Raw genomic sequence first — 22016 nt, 5'->3', positions numbered from 1 at the left:
TCTCCCCATAACGGACTGCGGGAGAGCTCACGGCCCTTTTTCTAGGAACTTTTCTTCCACATATTGCCTCAATCTATTTTCTATTTCCAATTCTCTGAATTTTATCAAGGTTTACGTCGCGGTTGTAAACCCTTTTTCAAGAATTTTTAAGGCACGTGTAAAACTTCTGATGAATTCGGTGTGTGCAGGGGACGGGGTGAATTTGGTCGGCCTTTCGTCTTTTGAGTTTCAGTTTTCAGTTTTGTTCAGTGTCGTGTGAAGTGGACAATGTCTTCTCGTAAACTTTTAACTTTAAAAGATAAAGTCGAACTCATTAATGCGTATGATCGGCAAAAAAATAGTGTTCGCAATCTCGCTGCAAAATTCAAAATCGGGAAGACGCAGGTAAGCGACATCCTAAAGAAAAAAAATGAACTGCTTAAACAATTTTTGCAACACGGAAATGATCAGGTTCAAAAATCATTCCCGAAAACTGTTGGACTTCAAATTGACAATGTTACGTATGAGTGGTTTTGATTCAGAGGACAATTCCCCCCTCAGTTCTCCCCAAGCCACAGCACTCCCACTATCTTGAGCCTTTTGCTTTGTTGCTCTGGTCTAAGGCATGAATTCAGTTCTCAATTTTTTTTCTTCTTTGTATTCACATGTGTGATTATAAAGAAGAAAAGAATGAATTGGACAGGACCTTACTTGTTGATGCAGGAAAGTTTTAGATAGCCCAGCTAATATTGGTGTTGAACTGAACCAGTATTTTGCAACTCAACTTTACTGAAGAAAGAGCCCTTTATCAGAAAAACTTTTTAGCCTAAGGATAAATAAGGACCCTGGAGATGAGGACATATACCCAGTAATTTTGAAGAAGGCAGTGAGAGAGAGAGGGAGTGCACTGTGCCATTAAGATTAATTATAACTAGGGTGAGATTCCTTTGGACTTGTTAAGTGCCAAAATATTACCAATACCTGGAGTGGTTCTGAGAGTGAACTGGGTAAATACAGACTACTCAGTCTGATTTCAATGGTAGGAAAATCTTGGAGGAAATACAGTCAGACCTCTATATAATAAAATCGATAGTTTGTTTGAAAAAACCGTTAAACAGAAATTTCAATTTAAAGAAATATGACCTTTTCTACAATGAAAAATACTGTAATTCAACATTAGATATATAGATATATAGTAAAAGATAGGAAATAAATCAGAAATAAGTGGGAAGAAATAAAAATTTTCTAACCTTTTAAAACAATTCATTTATTAATACATACATATTACGAAATGACTACTTACACATTGCACACAATATATTAGTACACTTTTACAGAATTATTTCATAAAATATTTGGATATTTTTTGTTGTACATTGGAATTTATTGTACATCGTTCATAAAATTTGTTTAAACACTGAAATATACTGCCTGGCACATTTTCTTCACACTGAAGGCTTTAACACAAAGTTTCAAATGCTGCCAATATTTTGTGTCTGGAAGTTTTAATATTGCCCTCATTGCCTTCTTTTGCCTTCATTTTCGTCCAACTCATTGTAACTAGTACTTTGAATACTCTCCAAAATGTTCTAGTCACTCTGATATTCAGTAAAGGCCTTCAAACTAGAATGATCCTATTTATTATTTCAGAAGGCTTTTTCTTCATTTCCTTTTTCTGATAATATTTTCATGATAGACTAGCCCTGCTACTATGAAATCATTATAAACCCCTCAAAATTCGTCAACAACAATTTCTTCACTGATCAAACCTTTCGCTTGGAGTTCTTCCCAAGATTGCATAATATCTTGCAGTAGTTCATCTCTCTCATTGCTGTTTTAGCAAAATCTGCGTTTGCGAAACAATTCTTTATCGTTGTTTCTGTTACATTTTGATTCCACACTTTCACCAACTCTGATATGCACATTTGCAAATCTATAACAGAATCTATTGGTTGGTTGGTTTTTATTCTCAGTATAATTTTTATCAGTATGTGTCTTCAGTAGTGCATTTTCAAATTCTCGATAATGCCCTGGTTCGTTGCTGAAGTTTAGACAAGGTATCGGAGGGAAGAAAACAAGCTTCACACTTGTAAATTTCAAAATTACTGAGTGAAGGTGGTTTTTCTGTTTTCTTTCATCATCTTTCTATTGAAATTTAAAATCCACTGTTCAAAAAATTTAACTTGTCTTCCAAGATTTTTTGTTGTAGTTATGGTCCAACTCTAATGACTTTATTCCTTGGAAACATCGCCATTGTTTACTTTTGCCTATTACCAAAAGCTTCAGTTTTTCATTACAGCCATATTTTAGCATTTAGCATTAGTAGAGACATATGAAGCAAGAAAGCAAGCTTATACAGCATTTGTAAAAAAATAAAAAAATAAAAAAATAAATAAAAAAGAAACCTTCCTTAAAAAAGGAAACTTAAAAAAGAAAGAAAAAAAAGAAAAAGAAAGCATCCGTTTACTCCAAAAGTTTGTCCACTTCTTTATTGAATTTATTTAAACTATCAACTTCTACAATGACAGATGGAAGTTTGTTCAGCAATCTTCTTCTTTTTCCCACAGACTAAAGGCAAATTTCCGCACATCTCTTTGACAACTGTCTTTCCTCAATTTCAGTTCATGCCCCCTCAGGTTTGTAATCTGAGCAACAGGAAGAATCCTATCGGAATTGAGCCTGTTCAAACCAGAGAAGGCCTTATACACCTCAATCAGATCACCTCACAGATGCCTAGTCTTCAGACGCTGCAATTTGCAGAACTTAAGTCTTTCTTCATAAGCGCACCCCTTTGTTCCCCTCACCAATCTTGTTGTCCTTCTCTGTACCCGTGCTAGCAACTCTACATTGTTCCTAAAATCCTAAAAATATACAAGAGGATAACCACCTCCTTATCTCTGCTCGCAAAATTCCTGTATATCATTGACAAGACCCCATGACCTGCTCTGGCAGCCTGTCTGCACTGTCAGAAAACTTCATATCTGACTGCATAATTACCCCCCAGGTCTCTTTTATTCTCCACTTCCCTGATTGTAACACCACACAGTTGGTTCATTTCTCTGGGGTTATGCTACCTATATGCGTCAGCTTCCACTCCTCAGCCCATCTGCCCAACTTTTCTAAATCCTGTTGCAGTAGCATACTGGCATTACTGTCATTAACAACCTGCCAACATTTGTATCATCTGCAAACTTCGACATTAAGCTTGATATACCTTCATCAATATCATTAATAAATTTACAAAACAACAACGGGCCCAACACCAAACTCTGGGGAACACTACTAATAACATTAGTCCTAGAAGAGCAGTGTCCATTGATTACCACTCTTTGTCTTCTCTCACTCAACCATCCTTTTATCCATTGTAGCACTTGCCCTTAATGCCATACTGCTCCAATTTGTACAGTAGTCTTCCATGTGCAACAGTATCAATAGCTTTTCTGAAATTCAAGTATACGATATCAAAATTATTTTTTGCATCCAGTTCCTTTGTGAGCATGTCATAGTATTCAATCAAATTGGTCAGACAAGACTTTCCCTTTACAAACCCATGCTGTGTCTGAATTATTACTGCAGTCTTGTCTAGATGATCCTGCAATGCTTCTTTAACCAGTGACTCTATTATTTTCCCCAGAACAGAAGTTAAACTAACAGGTCTGTAATTACTCATGTCATCCTTTGATTCCCCTTTGAGAATTGGAGATACATTTGCACATCTCCTGTCCATGGGGACCTCCCCTGAATCCAGAGGTGCTCTCATCATGGTGAGGGTTTCTTCCTTTGCTGCCTCCTTTAATATGACTGGATAGATCCCATCCACCACAGGTGCCTTTTTTATGTTTAATTTCAAAAATTTCTCCTCCACTCTGCTCTCAGTTATTACAAAATCATTTAACTCCCTGTTAGAGTTTGATAAACTTCTGGCCTTACCCTCTCTCTGAATAACTCCTCATTTGTGAATGTAGATGCAAAATACTTATTCAGTTTGGCAGATATCAGAGCAGGATCATCTACAGTCAAACCATTGATATCAAGTTGACCAATCTGATTCATCCCCTTCCTTTTAGAGTTTATATAAGTAAAGAAGCTTTTGCATCCTTTGCCAAAGATTTCTCTTAATTTGCACCAACCAAGACTGTAATTTTCTCCTTACTATTTTTACCACCAAAAATTTTATCACCTTTAAAAGTTGGTGTCTTCTTCGGCAAACATTTAAAATACAGACCTGTTTTATCAATGTTGAATACGTCTTTGGGCTTGTGTTTTTTTTTACATCTTTTGTCAAAGATTTCTCGTAATCTGCCTTTGCCTGTCTAACCTCCTGTGTGACTTGGTTACAGACCAGCTTATATCTATCATAGGCTTCCATGTTCCCCATTAATTTATATGTATCTCAGTCCTCCATAATTTTTTTAAAACTCTTTCTTTTCAATGGGTGCAGTCTTCTTCGAGTAAGCCACGGCGCTTTTTGAATTTTTCCAGCCAACCAGAATTGGCTTGGAATGTTTTATTGCCCCATTCTCCATAGCCTTTTCTTTTATTAATCATCCTGATATTGGCACGTTTTGGTTTCGAATCAATTTCACCCACTTAAAAATGGCTTCATCTACATCTTCATACAAGTATAATATTGCACGCTTCTGACTGGGTCCAGTTTCCTCAAAGAGTTTGAGAATCGAAACCTGTATATCAGAATGGTTGACACACTAATTTTCTCCTTACTATTTTTACCACCAAAAATTTTATCACCTTTAAAAGTTGGTGTCTTCTTCGGCAAACATTTAAAATACAGACCTGTTTTATCAATGTTGAATACGTCTTTGGGCTTGTGTTTTTTTTTACATCTTTTGTCAAAGATTTCTCGTAATCTGCCTTTGCCTGTCTAACCTCCTGTGTGACTTGGTTACAGACCAGCTTATATCTATCATAGGCTTCCATGTTCCCCATTAATTTATATGTATCTCAGTCCTCCATAATTTTTTTAAAACTCTTTCTTTTCAATGGGTGCAGTCTTCTTCGAGTAAGCCACGGCGCTTTTTGAATTTTTCCAGCCAACCAGAATTGGCTTGGAATGTTTTATTGCCCCATTCTCCATAGCCTTTTCTTTTATTAATCATCCTGATATTGGCACGTTTTGGTTTCGAATCAATTTCACCCACTTAAAAATGGCTTCATCTACATCTTCATACAAGTATAATATTGCACGCTTCTGACTGGGTCCAGTTTCCTCAAAGAGTTTGAGAATCGAAACCTGTATATCAGAATGGTTGACACACTAATGGCAGAGATACCAAATTTTAAAGCAATCCTTTTTTTTTTTAATGCTACATTCTATGCTCTCAAGCATTTACACTTTTTCCACTACACTCAAGGATTTCTTCTTTGACACTGTAAGATTACTTGCACAGCAGCTAAAACAAAACTGATTTTGGGACCACTTGTACCAAAACTGATTTTGGGACCATGTAAACAGAGACAGGTGATATTTAGTGAATGTGTGGATCACCCATTTCTGCGAAACAACAGATGAATTTCTGGGATAAAGGAAAATCACGCTATCCTAATTCTCTAAGAGGGTGCTTACAGCAGAAAATAGGTTGACCAGAGCCAATGTCTGTGTCAGGAATATGCGTGCAGTTGACCAGCACGACTTGTTGTTATCAGGTTTTAGGAGCATTAGCGACTAAGGCCATACTGCTCTATGTATATTGTCAGTAAATTTCGTGTGTTCTGAGGTCAATTTTCTTTTTGCTGGACAAAAAACCTGAGTTTCCAGGAGGAAAAAACCATGCTACCCTCGTCTGAGACCGACTAACTCAGCCACATTGTGAAAGAGGACAGTAAAAAATTTCCTCATGTCTTTTCCACCTGATGTGCGAAGGAAGGCAATCCTACCAACTGTGCTAACCACGAGGATCCAGCACAACTTCTCAGTACAGTTGTGGCAGTTGTATATGTTTTACAGGTATCACTAAATTGTGGAATGTTTTAGCTCTTAATTCATGCTCTTAGGAATTAATCCCTGTAGCTCTTAAAAGCTAAAGGGATTAATTCTTAATCCTTTTAGCCCTTAATTCCTACTTTCTGCAGCATCAGCTCTATTTCCTAAAGCCTAGAGGTGCAGACAATGCATATCCAGGTCTCTTACTATGGAAATATTCTTCATTGTCGCTGTATACGGAAACTATTTTCAATGTAATGACCAAGGGGATATCATAAAAATTTTCTACATAGAAAAATTTGCTATATGGAAGTTTGTTAGAGAGAGTTCCGCTGTAATTAAGAATGCAATACAGGGGCATACAGATAAAGATGGTATTCTGAAGAAAACAGCAAAGATGTGTAAAGGGAGAATCTTGTTTAACTAACTTAGTCACCTGTTTTGACAGTCATTCATAAGTTATATGTAGGAAGAAATGATGTCATTATTTGAATTTTAATGAAACATTTGACTCATTCCTACACAAGAGGTTACAGTACAAGGTGGAACATATCGGAGTCATGGGTAAGATCTTTTGACAGATCACAGGATGGCTACAGAACAGGAGTCAGAAGATTGTGAGAAATAGTTATTCTTAGATTGACTTATGGTTAGCAATGGTCCCTTAGGGACAAGTGCCAGGACCACTGTTGTGTCTGATTTTCTTAAATGTCACTGGTGAAGGGATACAGGGTGTAATTTCAAAATTTTCGGATGGCATCAAGATTAGGAGAGTGGCTAATGACAAATACCAAGAAGTGCTCCTTTAGAGTAACTTGGATAGGTTTCAAGGATGGTTAGAAAAGAGGCAGCTATTTGTTTTATATCTTACATTTGAAAAATAACAAATCAAAAATAACCTATACACTTGGACAGGTTGAATTAAAATTGTTAAAGAAAAAAAGGAATTTGGTGGTTATGATACAGGCAGACATGAAGTACTCTATGCAGTGTAGGGTTTGTTTGTTTGTTTGTGGATTTTTTTTGGCGCATGGGCATCTATGGCCATAGTGCGCCAGCAGTGTAGGGAATTGGCATGGAGGGCTCATGGTGTCATCAATCATTTATTGAACATTTCCTTGTCATAACTTTGTCATCAAATGTATAAGTAAATTTTGAGTCCATACTCAGAATACTGTGCTCAAATATGGAGAATGCATTTACAAAAAGGTATCAGGCTTATTGAAAAGTCCAAAGAAAAGCAACACACCCCTGGTGGGTTGAGTTGGTAATTAGGTACGTGAGAGAGAGAGAGAGAGAGGGGGGGGGTAATTAAATGAATGAAGTTGAAATTTTCCTGGTTATAAATTATACTAGAAATAGGTGCCATAAATTCAAATTATGAAATTAACAATAATAATCATACAGAGTGCATTTTAGGAAGTTTTCTTTTATTCAGCAAATTTTTAAGTACTGGAATAAGTTAACTGCATGGGTAACTGAGGTTAACAACAGCTTTCGGAAATTTAAAGATCAGCTGGATGGGTAATTAAATGGGGAGTGAAACACAGTTTTTTTTTTTTTTTTTTTGCCTGGTGCAGCAAAAGCCTCTGGATACCTTGCATGGCATGGTTAATAATTAATACAGGAAATTCAATCTTGTTAAGGGATCTATACTGTAATTATTCCAATTACAAGGCTTCAATAAACATATTATCACTTTTATCATTACCTTCCCATGCCAAGGATGGGTAGTCAATATAACTGCTGCCTTCCTGGAATGGGTAGCTGTTTCTTAGACTCTCAAAGAAAAGCCATCACATCCTAGAATTTTATCACTTCAAGCAATGATAAGGATTCTAAGATGATTTTACTACAAGTTAATCCATTTTCATGTTCCCATATATACATTTCTAAATTTTTTTTAAAAAATATAATCAACCAGTTTCTGTATTTATATGATGGACACATTATTACATGGTTGAATATTTTTTGTAATATCTAGAGAATTCCTGTTGGATACTTTTTGATTTTGTTGTTTGTTAAAAATATAGCTTCACAGATGAAAATGTTATTTTCCTCTGCTGATTCCATATTCCATATTTTATGATTGCAAGCAATCATAAATACACCCATAATGTCTATAAAATATTAAGGATAATAGAAAATAATAGAAAAAGTAAATCAATCAAATAATAATACTATCAGGGACTTAAGAAAACGCAAAAAAAAAAAAAAAAAAAAAAATTATCGCTTTTTACCCACAATCTAGATGACTTCAACTGGGGCCAACCACCCAGACTGAAGGCAAAAAAAACGACAAGAGATTCGCTGTATATACATATAGTTAAATTCATTTAAATTTACTTAAGCTCACGCTGAGGTAACATGCAAATTCAGCTCAGGGTCCTACTATTGGAACGGGTTTGCGATCCCGGGCATACCCGAGCCATAACTTATATCTTGTAATGTCTTTAAACTGTCCTACACTCTTTATTTTTATTTCTCCGAAATTATTAGGGCAATCCGAGGACGTAGGAGAAACTATTTCTTATCTATGCCACTATTTTTCGCCTTTGTGGAGTTCAGGTTCTATTATTCCTACTCCTTTAGTTTTTCTTCTTACTATCTGCATGTTTCTCTTTGCGTTAACTTAAATTTAATTATTTATTTATATTTATTTTTACCGTATCCATCACATAGGGGGCACCACATATTATTTTGATGACTATTACATTATGTCCTAGATACGGTAAATATGTAGTATGTATTATATATTTAATCTTATTTTAATCATTAAATTACATTCTCTGTCGGGTCAACGATGATTAATATTTATATTAATCTTACTTATATTTCTTACATTTGATTCTAATAATTCTAAAATTTATTTACATTTGATTTATATTTGGCCTATACTGGTTTAGATTTAAATTACTTAGCATATATTGATCATTACAGAGAACCTCTTGTCGTTTTTTGCCTTCAGTCTGGATGGTTGGCCCCAGTTGAAGTCATCTAGATTGTCGGTAAAAAGCGATAATATATATATATATTTTTTTTTTGTGTTTTCTTAAGTCCCTGATAGTATTATTATTTGATTGATTTACTTTTTCTATTATTTTCTATTATCCTTAATATTTTATATATATATATATATATTTATAGGAACTTCTTGACTTATGTAATACTTGGCTTACAGAAATTCAACTTTACGTAAGTTTTCACCGGCCGGTGCAAACTTAAAAATATCGTGCGTATTTTGCACCTCGTAGGAATAAATGGGGGTATTGTGAAAATATGTAATGTGAACCCAATAGCACTTTTTTTTTTTTGTAATTCATTCCAAGTGCTTGGAAGTTGAAAATTATGGTATATTACTAAGCTATTTATCTTTCTAAAAGGTCATATTTATAATGGAAATTGCACTACCCTTTCATCATTATCACGTGTTCCCATTATTAGAATCAATTTTGAACGACTTTGTGATATTTTTCTGAAGCACGTTTCTGGAGGTCACGACCATAAAACAATAAAAACAATTTGCACTTTCCGGTTATTGGACTTTTCTGTTAGTGCAATCTATTATAAACAGGTAGTAAACTCTATCTTACTGCATTTGCGATCATCCCGATAACTGGAATTGCGTGGGTTTTTACAGTATTATCGTGAAATGAGTTCCCTTTCACTGAAATCTTCAATCCTATAAAAAACAAATAAAGTTTCAGAATCTTCTCTTCATTCCTATTTATGTATTACAATGATGAAGGGAAAGGAACCAACAGAAAGTGCAAGTGATGGCAGTGTCAGGAAATGAAACAAAATTGATTTAGAAATGAAGATGATTAATTGGAAGTTGAAAATTTCGCAGCTAGAATTATGAAGCAGGACAAAGTGTCATCTACTGCACGGAATTAGGTCACGCTGCTTCAATAGTGAATGCTATTTTAAGGGACAGTGCACGTATAAAATAACATGTCAAAGATCAATGCACTTAAGACCAACAGGGATCACAAAGCAGCGTTCAGGTGCTATATCGAAGATGGAACAACTGTTAATAATATGGATGGAAAATCAGATTCATAACCTGAGTCTAATGACCATTCAAACAAAATCAACAAGTATTTATGAAGATATTAAGGATAAGAACAGCGAACCCCAACCCAAGTTCGTGGCAACCAACGGGTTGTTCAAGCTGTTTGTTTGTTATTTGGTTTTTAGGAGCATTAGCAACTAAGGCCATATTGCTCCGGGGATATGCGGTGGTCATTCCCTGACCTTTCCACATCCTCCGTATTTGGTGGTCTCGGGCTCGAACCCCGGTCTAATCAAGAAGCGTGTGCTACGCACTGCTGCTCCTTCCCACCTGGCTACGGAGGCACCAAGGTTGTTCAAGCATCGCACTGGTTTCCACAATGTTAAAGTATGCAGTGAAGTCACCAGTGCTGATTCTGCAGCTGCAGAGAAATTTTGTGATGTGTTGGAAAATATTATTGATGAAGGCGGCTATTCAACGCAACAAATTTTTAATGTTCACGAGACTACTCTGTATTGGAAAAAAATGCCAGTCGAACAGACATTGCCAAAGAGGAAAATACAATGCCAGGTTTCAAGGCATCAAAAGGTAGGGCCACGCTCTTGCTTGGGGCTAATGAAGTGGGAGATCACAGATTAAAACCACTGCTTGTGTACCATTCTGGAAATCCTCGTGCATTTAAAGGCATAAATAAAGCCATCCTACCCGTGCATTTCCGAACGAACCAGAGAGCATGGATAACAATATCTCTCTCTTTGAGGATTGGTTTAAATGCTGCTTCATTCCCAGGGCTGAAAAATATTGTAAAGACAATGATGTTTCTTTCAAGATTTTGCTTCTATGAGATAATGCTCCTGGATATCCTACGCATCCAGATGATTTCAATTTGAATGTGAGTCATATTTCTATTGCCAAACACAACTTCACTCATCCAACCTATGGATCAGGGTGTTATTTTGAATTTAAAAGCATACTATTTATGCACAAAATTCGCTCAGGCATTGTCTGCAGTAGACGATGAGAAAGATTTTACGTTAAGAGACTTGGAAAGCTTAATAATATATTTACCAAGCCATCTTAAACATTAATAAGGCCTGGGCAAAAATTACTAAAAGTTGTTTAAATGCCACATGAAATAAAATGGTGCAGGTAAAAGGCTTCGAAGGATTTGAAAAAGACGAATCATATGAAGAAGTTACAGATAAGATTCTAAAATTGCAGAGCTACTTCAGTTGGAGGTAGATGGCAAACATGTGGAGGAGTTAATAGAGGAAGAAGAGAAGGAATTATCTAACGAAGAACTTATTGACTTGCAGGCAGTGATAGTGAAAAGAAGAAAATGCTGACGAAGCTCAAGATGAACAAAATGAGGAGTCGAAACACTTCCTTACCAGAGAGATGACAATGCCATTTCGTGAAATTGCATCGGCAATGGCGAGGTTTGAGAAGATGGATCCTGACAGCAAACGATTCTTAAACGTTAATAGAGGGGTGAATGATATGCTTACTTGCTACAAGAAAATCTATGATGAAAAGAAAAAGGCCACCATCCAGTCATCCATCAATATGTTCTTTCGCAGGGTTGAGCGGTTGACCACTTCTAAATCTCCACAGCCCTCAACCTCCGCAGTGGCGTACTTATCAGCTGAAAGCATCGATTCTGGCAACGATGCTCGAGAGGTAAAACTTACTGACCTTATGCCTGTCTCCTCTTTTTTTGTAATTTTATAATTTTGAAATTTTTTTAAATTGCACGCTTTTGTAATTTTTCCTGCGCATGAGATAATAAATACAATAAATAATTCTATTTACATGTTCGTTGAACATTTCTTTTTTGATTCAATCAATTCAGCAAGCACAGCTGCAAGAAATTCCGACTTATGTAGCATTCCATGGAACGCAACTCTTACGTAAGTCGGGGAGTTCCTGTATTTTTTTTTTTTTTTTTTTTTTGATTTGGTAGTTGTTGGCGCATCGGCTTCTGTGGCCATATTGCACCTCCCAAGGTTTTTGCAGTACTTTGATCCAAGCCCGAGGCGGGAATCGAACCCGCGACCTTTGGGTTGCCGGGCAGGTACTTTACCCACTCGGCTAGCCCGGTCGGCTGTTCCTGTATGTATATTTTATATATATATATATATATAGAGAGAGAGAGAGAGAGAGCTCTCTTCTCAGAATATCTTTTATAACTGCATTCAGGATAGTTTCTTTTTTCTTTTTTTTTTAATAATTAGGAATGATTGTAATTCACTTTGCAGCTTAAAGCAACTTTTAAGAATGTACCAATTTCTTAACAATTAAAAAATTAACACATAATACCAACAGCAGTACAGGTAATATTTATAAGTATCATTTAATAAATCACCGTATACATCATACCTGAAGGCCAGCAGGAAGGGTATTCACTTGAGAAATTTGAGAAGAGGGTTTTGATGGTAGTGACGATACTGCTAAAGGTACCTGGGATCCTGATGCATGCAAAATCTGAGTTGGTGGAGTTTTTGATACAGTTTGTGTAGTTGTGAGTATACTGGGTGGCGAAGCTTTCATTATGACTGGCAGTTGCAGTGACTGAGGCTTAAACGATGATGGATTTTGAGACACTTCAACAGAATTTCTAACAAATTTTTTTGTTTGAGAATGAGTGATTATGGAATTAGAAGGTGGTGAGGAAGCTAGAAGTAACTGTTGAGAAAGTTTTCCTATTGGAGCTTGCTGAGCTGAAACGCGTACTTGAGAATGAGGCTTTGTAGAAGCAACAGATTGTGTTGTGGTGAGAACAACCTGAGAGGGTGGCACTTTTAATATAGTATGTGATGGCGATGATTTGACTGCTGGCTTATGGGATGGTGAAATTATTAGCGTTTGAGCTTGTTGAGGTAGTGAATGTGTAGTTTTTGCGACTATAATTGGATGTGTCGATGAAAAGGTTTGTGATTGAAATATTTTTGAGGAGACTGGTGAGGAAGTTACAAGTACTGATTTAGGGTTAGGAAATTTGGTGTTGTGATTTGTACTCTGATATAATTCAGGTTTTTGTGAATCTGATTGTTGAAGAGATTGCAATCCACAGTCATGAACAGTTGAATCACCTCCATCCTAAAATGAAATAATGATAAATAAATAATAAATGATAACATTTACTCATTCATCAATGTGATAAATAAATAATAAATGATAACATTTACTCATTCATCTCTTCATCAATGTTACAAAAATGGACACCTTGTACTATATATTTAATACCAAAAAAATGGGAAAGGAAATTTTCCATTTTATAATTTCCTTTCCCCCACAAAATAAATTAATATCACGAAACTAAGAAACAATGGCTGACATGGCCCTCAGGCATAAATGAGAAATAAAGATTCCTTATAATTAAACGAGAACAATTATATTATCCTTTAAATTAACAATACAATTAAAAAAAAAAAAAAAAAGAAACCCATCAAGTGCAGACGCATGTAGTTTCAAGAGGGCAAAGAAGAAAGATATATTGGTTCTGGAGGGGCACCACATGTCTGATTCCTGGATATGTCAACCATTTTTTACCTGTTCAGTATTGTCTGATTGAGATTTTAAATGTTATCCAAGGTTTTAATTATGGGATGGATATGATCCTAGGGTTGTTGTTGTTATTTGGTTTTTAGGAGCATTAGCAACTAAGGCCATATTGCTCCGGGGATGCGCGGTGGTCATTCCCTGACCTTTCCGCATCCTCTGTATTTGGTGATGATCCTAGGGTAATGTATAGAGACCCTGGCATGTTCATTGTGGAATCACACACATATACCGAGATAAAAAGTATGCAGTGAGCCATTTGTACTGTAGTCAAACAAGTGGACATTTTACTGTAGTCCACAAATCCAGCTAGTTTAATAAATTTCCTAGTTAGTTACACAAATGTAGCTGGTCAAAATGAGGAGGTTTTTTTTTTTTTTTCCTTTAAATGAAAAACAAAAACACAAAAAGTATTAGAAGTTACAGCACTTAGTACCATGCATGGGTTTAAAGTTGAGAAGACTGCAAGTGGATATGGACGTCGTTGAGATTAGAATTGAGACCACGTATATTTGTGAAATGAACTAGGAAGTGTTTGGGAAGTTTAGATAAGCTTACTCTGTAAGTTTGAAGCTTATCTGCAATTAAACAAATGAAGCATAACAATCCAGTATAGGTGAGAAATATCAAACTGACACAGTAGTGTAAACAGACTAAATTTTGTTGGAGACGACTTTGTTAAAAATTAATTTTTAATTTTTCCTTTTATTTTTATTATTTTAGATGTGATCTGGTTTTTATTCCTTTCCTTTTTGGTCTCTGTCAGGTCGACTATGAAATATACATCAGCCTACTTTTTTACCTCTTGCTACATATATTTCATATCAAAAAAAGAGACCTTGCTTCTTGGTATATTTCCATTGGTTTTGGCTGCTGACACTTGATGACAGTTAAATTCGTTGGATCTGTAGCATTAAATACTATTTGTATTTTTGAGGTTGTCGACATGCCTGTGACAACCTCAAGGTTGTTGCAGACATTACTCCCAGGTAGCAAGTACAGACAAGCTGTACTTGCTACCTGGGAGTCTAACATGCTGATGCAACTGATATTCAGGTGACGTTCAAAGTCAAGTGGACCCAATTTTGGCTAAGTCCGAATGGTCTGTGACAGCCAAATCCCCTGCTTGCACCTTCACGATGGTGGGACTGTTAGTAATCCTGGTATAACCCCCATATGCAAGCACACTGTGGGTGACCACCCAAATGTGAATCAACATAAGCAGGGGTCGAGGTGTGCCACCCGCACCACATGGAGGAATGCTGCCCCTCTGTGTTACCAGGCAATACTAGGTGGTAGATGACTCTCATCAATCGATGCAATACCACCACTACGCTTATTGGAAGCTTGAAGTGGTGGAACCCATGTTTAGTCTCCAGAGCTAAGTTCCAGTCAACCCTTCTCCAACTCTTCCATCATGCAGTATGACTGATGACTCTTGAGGTTATGATGGACATCGTGGCGAGATCCAATCTTCCTTACATTTTGAGGGTACAGCTCTAAAAGGTGTTCGCAGCGTGGCCGTTAGTTAGTACACCGGACTGAACCTATTGGTAACTCTCTAGGAGGCTTCCAAATCAGCTAGTGTATAATCTTGCTACCTCTACTCTGTCAGATAGTGAATGGAGGGAGTCCGAGTAGTGTGTATGCAGGGGGCATTGTCGAGGCCACATTATGTCAAGGATCTGGGTATATTCTTACCATGTGTACGCCATATCCAAAAATTTCATTACTTCATATAGCGTCCCCCCACTTTTTCTTACTATTAGAATACACCATGAATTGTCAAACTAATAGGGTAAGCTTATCTGCAAAAAGATATCTTCTTTGGTTCACTGATACAGCTTGGCACCACAGTAAGTTATCTGCTTTTATTTATATCCTTTCGTCTGCATTTTACATTACTTTTGTTTTTAAATTCCTCTTGGGTGGCTTGCTATTTTATTTCTTTTTATTTAATCTTAACTTAATTTTTAATTTTATTATTTTAGATTTTATCTGGTTTTTATTCCTTTCTTTTTGGTCTCGGTCGGGTCGGGTCGGCTATGACATATACGTCCGCCTACTTTTTTACCTCTTGCTACATATATTTCATATCAGAAACAGAGGCCTTGATTTTTGTGGTCAGCATTCCTCCATTTATACTCTAATCTACTTATCAATATTCCATTATGGTCGTTGGGTATTTCTGCTATTACTTGTAGTGTCCCTTGTCTATAATCCATACCAATTTTTTAATTTTCATTATTTTCAAGCCATTACTATTCACTACAACCATTTGTTATTATACATCACACACACACACACACACACACACACACACACACACACACACACACACACACACACACACACACACACACACACACAGTGTGTTCAAAGAAAGTGCATCACCCCTTAAAATTATAATTGTCATCCAAATAAAGTATGTATATGGCAATATTTCTTACAGATTGCATCAGATAAGATTGACACGTGTAGGTGATGACATATAAACACACTCTGCAAGAGTTGCAGTCATTCCTTGCTTGTGTCAGGATGGCGAATTATGTACAGTTGACGCCACAAAGAAAGAGTGCAAAGAGAATGGTTGCTCTATGTGAGGAAGGATGTTCTTCCCGTCATATTGCTTATAGAGTGCTTTGTAATCAGTTGGCAGTGAGTAGATTTCTTTCCAAACTCAAGAATACTGGTTCTGCTGATAGGAAAAAAGGAACCAGCTGCAAATGAGTCTCTATGCGAAAACAGGACTGTGTTTTGAAGTGCTTATGCCTTATAAACTGTAAAGCTTCTTCGTCAGAGCTGAAAAGAGAATGGGAAGAACATATAGGAGTGGTAGCGAGTGCAGTAACAGTCAGAAGACACCTCTTCAAAAATGGACTTGCAGCCAGTTGTCCTAGGAAGAGGCCCTTCCTCACACAAAAAAATGAAAAAGGCCCGATTAATTTGGTGTAAGGAGCATGTCAAATGGACCCCCGAGCAGTGGAAGTCAGTTATTTTCTCAGATGAAAAGAAATTCAACCTGCATGACTCTGATGGGAGACAAACGATTCGCCGTAGATGGGGTGAAGAATATCATCCAGACTGTATGGTGTCTACAGTGAAATTCCCTACCAGCCAAATGATATGGGAATGCATTTTGTATCGCAGAGTAGGTCACCTGCAGTTTATAAAAGGTTCCATAAATGCCAATGGATACCTAGCTATATTGGAAGGCAAATTGCTGCCAACCATTAGACACCATTTCAACCTGCCAAGTAACTGCATCTTTCAGGACTACTCTGCTCCTTGTCATCAGGCGAAAAGTGTAAGTAGGTACTTCTGTAGTTACTTTAGCTTCATTTCTGCAACAGAGGTTCGAAGGTAATGTGTTTACATTTGTTACAGGTGAAAAAATGGTTGGAAAAACGGTCCATTACAACAGTTAGCTGGCCAGGAAACAGCTCGGACCTGAATCCTAAAGAGAACTGTTAGCATCCAGTGGAATCTGCAGTGGCCAGAAAGAAACTAAAGACCCTTCGTGAACTTCAGGAAGCCATAATTCATGTTTTGAACCATGAACTATCAGTTGATTATCTTCAGAAATTGATCTTGTCAATGCCTTGATGGTGTGCTGCTGTCATCAGGCCAAGAGGCGGTTCAACTAAATATTAGTTTGCACCTAGTGAACTTTTCATTTTGTTTTACATTTAAAATGATAACCTGAAGCAAATTGAGGGCTTCTGATAACATTTCAGTCATAATTGTTGTGTTTACCAAAACTGTTGTATAAAGGTTGCAAATTCTCATTTTGAAATATTTTGAGACCACCTGTCAAATATTACTTAGCTTTGCCTTAACTATTAATAAATATTTTTGTTTATATTTCTATTTGTGATGCTAGTTCATTAATGTAACATATCATCATGAAAAAGGGTTAGAAATGTGAAATTTCTAGGAGATGCTGTTTCTTTGAACACCAGTGTATATATATAAGTAGTAGTAGTAGTAGTAAATGCATGCGATGCAAGAAAGACAGCATATGAGCTTATGTAGAATCAGCGAAAAAAAAAAAAAAAAAAAAAAAAAAAACAATTTCACACATTCATTCCCTTTGAAATTTTGTCTAGTTCCTCTGAATTTATTTCAGCTATCAACTTCCACAATGACAGATAATAAGTACATATATTGAAAGGAAGAGAGTAGGTAATGTGCTAGCAAAACGGGAATTTGAACTACAGAGAACAAGGAAGGTATAAAAAAAATAAAATAAAAAATACCTAATGCTAAAAATCTTATGATTTCAACATCTTCGTCAAGAATCAACAACTGTCGAAACCACCAGATAGATAGCATGTATAAGGCCTCTGTTTCTACATTGAAATATACGTAGCATGTGGTAGAAGTGAAGAAGCAATTTAGCAGTAGCGGAAGTAAATCCAAAAAGTGGTAGAGGGCACAAGTAAACCATATGTATATTTCAAAGCTGACCGATTAGATAAGCAAAAAATGAGAAAGGGAATAACTACATGAGTGTGAAGCCAAAAAAGAGATTCACTTGAAGCCAAGTATGGTATGCTATAAATACTATAACGACCCTGTGTATCAGGATACACAGGGTCGAGGCCACGTTATGTCAAGGATCGAGGTATATTCAAAAATTTCATTACTTCATACAGCATGTCCCACCCACTTTTTCTTACTATTGAATACACCATGAATTGTCAAACTAATAGAGTAAGCTTACCTGCGAAAAGATCTAAACCTTCCAAACACTTCCTAATTCATTTCCCAATTATACATGGTCTCAATTCAAATCTCAACGATGTCCATTTCCACTTGCAGTCAGCCAAACGCCATGTACTTTTACTGACAGAATCTCAGTTATCGGTTGATTCAACTACTGCTCATCTCAGATGCCCAAATTATTCGCTGTATGATTCCTTTCGTCTCAAAGGTGGTACTTGTGCATATGTCCATTCTGATATTCCCTGTCAGAGACTTGGCAATTTGGAATCTCCTCTCTTTGATCTTCTCTGGCTTAAAATCTCTCTACATCATGTCAAATTCATCTGTTGTCTCTACTGTTCTCCCAACTCTACTAATCACTTGGAGCTCTTTGACTTCCTCTCTTTGCAACTTGACTTTCTCCAGTCCAACTTTCCTAACAGTGAATTAATTTTCCTTGCTGATTTTAATGTTCACAACTCCAGCTAGCTTCTGTTTTCTAGTAACACTGACCCAGCCGGTTGAGATACTGAGGCTTTTGCAATTACTAATGATCTTGCATAGATTGTTCATTTACCTACAAGAACACTGGATAATCCTAACCATACAGCCAACACCATTGACCTTTTTCTTACAAACAACCCTTTTAAGTACATGTTCGAAGAGAGTGGTCCTTTAAGCACCTTAGATCACAACTTGGTGATTGTCTCTTTTCCAATGGAGCCTTTATCTCATAGCTATTCCCAACCTTGTATTGTTTGGCATTACAAGAATGCAAAATGGGATGATATGCGAGATTTCTTTTCTTCTTTTCCTTAGTCGGAAAACTGTTTCAAAACTTCTGATATTAACATTTGCTCAGATCGTGTGAGTGAAATTCTGCTTGTAGGAATGGAATCCTTTATTCCAGACTCCACTTTAAAATCTCGTCCTTTATCGAAACCTTGTTTTGCAATAAATGTGCAAAGGCTGTTCAAGAGAAGAACATTGCATATCGTAATTGGCTTGTTTCCAATTTTTCAGTTTCATTTTCTGCCTACACCAAAGCTCGCAACAATTGTAAAGCAATTATTAATCAGTCCAAACTAGATTTTGAACAGGTTAAGAGTAGAAAACTTGCTTCTTGCCCTAATTGCAGCCGAGCATTCTGGTCTCTTCCCAAAGCTATTGGCCGCAACTTTCGTCACTTCGGCCAAGGATAAAGCTGACCTGCTAGCATCCCATTTTTCTTCCAACTCATGTATTAATGATCTTGGTAAAATACTTCCCACCATTACTAGAACGCTCCACTCAATGCCTCCTGTGGTCTTCCATGAAAAAGATTTTGACGAACTTTGATGCTCAGAAAGCCCCAGGTCCTGATGGTATTTCTCCACTTGTTCTCAAAACCTGTGCTCCTGAACTTACTCCTGTTCTTTGCCACCTTTTTTTCACTTTTTTATTCCAAAGGTGGATTTCCTTCTACTTGGAAATTTGCTCATATCTAGCCAGTTCCTAAAAAGGGTGACAAATCCCTCCCACCAAATTATTGTTCCATTGCAATTATTTCTACTTTTTCTCACGTAATGGAGAAATCAATTAACTGCCAACCCTTAAACTACCTTCCGTCTGAAAAATGATCGCCAGTATGGTTCCGTCAGTGTCGATTCACTGATGATATTCTGGCTTATATTACTCATTTAATTCATATAAAAAGTTCGGTGAAACACGAGTAGTTGCTCTTGATATCTCAAAGGCTTTCGACCATGTTTGGCATAAAGGTCTTCTAAATAAGCTTCTATCTTATGGGTTGCCAACTGTTTTTTGTAATTGCTTATCCAGATTTCTCTCTGACGCTCAGTGAAGGTGATAGTAAATGGCTCTCTGTCTTCTAACTTCGCCACTAATGCTGGTCACCCATTAGGTTCAGTTCTTTCCCCCACTCTTTTCTTCTTGTATATTAATGAGCTTCTTCCATTGACTGGACATCCTATCCATAGTTTTGCCGATGATAGCACATAGCATTCAACTTTCCATTTTGATAAACCTTGCCCTGCTCAATCAGCTTTAACTTCTCGAATATCTGCTACGAATTCCTTAAATGCCAATCTCCAGGTAATTCTCCCGTGGGGCAAAGACAACTTAGTTGTTTTCAATCCTTCTAAAACTGTCTTGTCTTATATCTTGCAAAAAGGATTCTTCTGCTCCTATGCTTATCTTTTTGTGACACTCCGATTTCTAGGCAAAATGATATAGCTTGTTTGGGGATTACCCTGACTTCTAATCTCTCTTGGCACAAGCACATTACAAATATTGTTTCTTCAGCATCTAAAAAACTTGGTTTTCTCTTTCGCTCTCAGAGTTACTTTTATTCCGAACAGCTGTTCACTCTGTACAAATCGCAAATCCGCCCTAGCATGGAATCTGGTTCGGTGCCCCCAAAACCTCACTCAGGCTTCTAGATTCCATTCAGAAGTGGGCAGTTAGGTTAATTAATGACTCATCTCTAACAGAGTCTCTCCAATAGCTGTACCATAGATGTAATATTTCTGCTGCATGACTTTTCTACAGATACTTCTATGGCCACTGTTCTTCTGAATTGGCTTCTATAATTCCCGCTCTCTCTTTCAAAACTGTCCAAACACGTGCCGCCACCAGCCAACATCCATTTACAGTCCAATTTCAAACTCATAGAACCAACTTTTCATCTTCCTCGTTTATTCATTCAACTGCAGTTTTCTGGAACAACATATCTTCTTATGTATTTCCTGAAAATTACAGTCTACAGACGTTCATGTCTAATGTCAACAAATATCTTTTTTCATCTAAACACGGTACTATGTACCATAGGTTCTAATACCTCTCATGTTTGTGTTTTCATTAAAAAAAAAAAAAAAAAATATCAACTACCACAACAACAGATGAAATTCTCTTCTAGCAATCAACTACATGCTAGTTAAAGGCAAACTTCTGCACACATATTCTACAACTGTCTTTCCTCAATTTGAATCTATGCCTCCTCAGTTTCTTAATCTCAGCAAGTGAAAGTATCATATCAGCAGTAAGTCTGCTCAATCCATTCAAGGCTTGAACACCTCAATCAGACCATCTCGCAGGTGCTCAGTCTCCAGATGCTGCGACTTGCAGAATTTAAGTCTCTCCTGGTAAGAGAGACTTGAGATTGTCAAAGACATTCTCTCAGATATGCCAGACAAGCTGTACTTGCTACCTGGGAGACTAAAATGCTGATGGAACTGATATTCGGGTAACACTCAAGTCAAGTGGACCCAATTTCAGCGAAGTCCGGATGGTCTGTGACAGCCAAATCCTCTGCTTGCACCTTCACGATGGTGGGACTGTTAGTAATCCTGGGTATAACCTCCATGCAGGTGTGAATCAACGTAAGCAGGTTTCGAGGTGTGGCGCCCACACCACATGGAGGTACGCCGCCCCTCTATGTTACCAGGCAGTACTAGGTGGTAGATGACTCTTCAACTGGTGCAATACCACCACTTTGCTTATTGGAGGCTTGAAGTTTGTTTGTTTGTTTGGTTTGGATTTCATTGGCGCATTAGCAACTAATGCTATAATGCACCAAGTCCAAGCTTGAAGTGTTGGAACCCATGTTTAGTCTCTAGAGCTAAGTTCCGGTCAACCCTTCCCCATCTCTTCCATCATGCAGTATGATTGATGACTTTTGAGGTTACGATGAACATCGTGGTGAGATCCAATATTCCTTACATTTCGAGGGTACAGCTCTAAAACGGTGTTCGCAGGCCAGTCGCTAGTTAGTACACGGGCCGAACCTATTGGTAACTCTCTAGGAGGCTTCCG

The 22016-nt window shown here is 37.1% G+C and overlaps 1 protein-coding gene across 3 annotated transcripts in view; it reads right to left on the bottom strand.

Annotated features, from left to right (window-relative positions):
- The window catches only part of LOC150085473 (uncharacterized), a 620530-nt gene that overhangs the window by 91721 nt on the left and 506793 nt on the right, over positions 1-22016 (bottom strand). For all 3 annotated transcript variants that reach the window (XM_090374054.1, XM_090374052.1, XM_090374053.1), the window contains exon 20: positions 12315-13034. In XM_090374054.1, the coding sequence (XP_090230180.1) occupies positions 12315-13034 (720 nt within the window). The remainder of the gene's footprint in view (positions 1-12314; positions 13035-22016) is intronic.

Source organism: Mastigoproctus giganteus, chromosome 5, assembly GCF_048544385.1.
Source record: "Mastigoproctus giganteus isolate SK-2022 chromosome 5, ASM4854438v1, whole genome shotgun sequence".
NCBI lineage: Eukaryota > Metazoa > Arthropoda > Arachnida > Uropygi > Thelyphonidae > Mastigoproctus > Mastigoproctus giganteus.
Note: the sequence above shows the minus strand (reverse complement) of the source record. Positions and strands in the feature narration are given on the sequence as shown.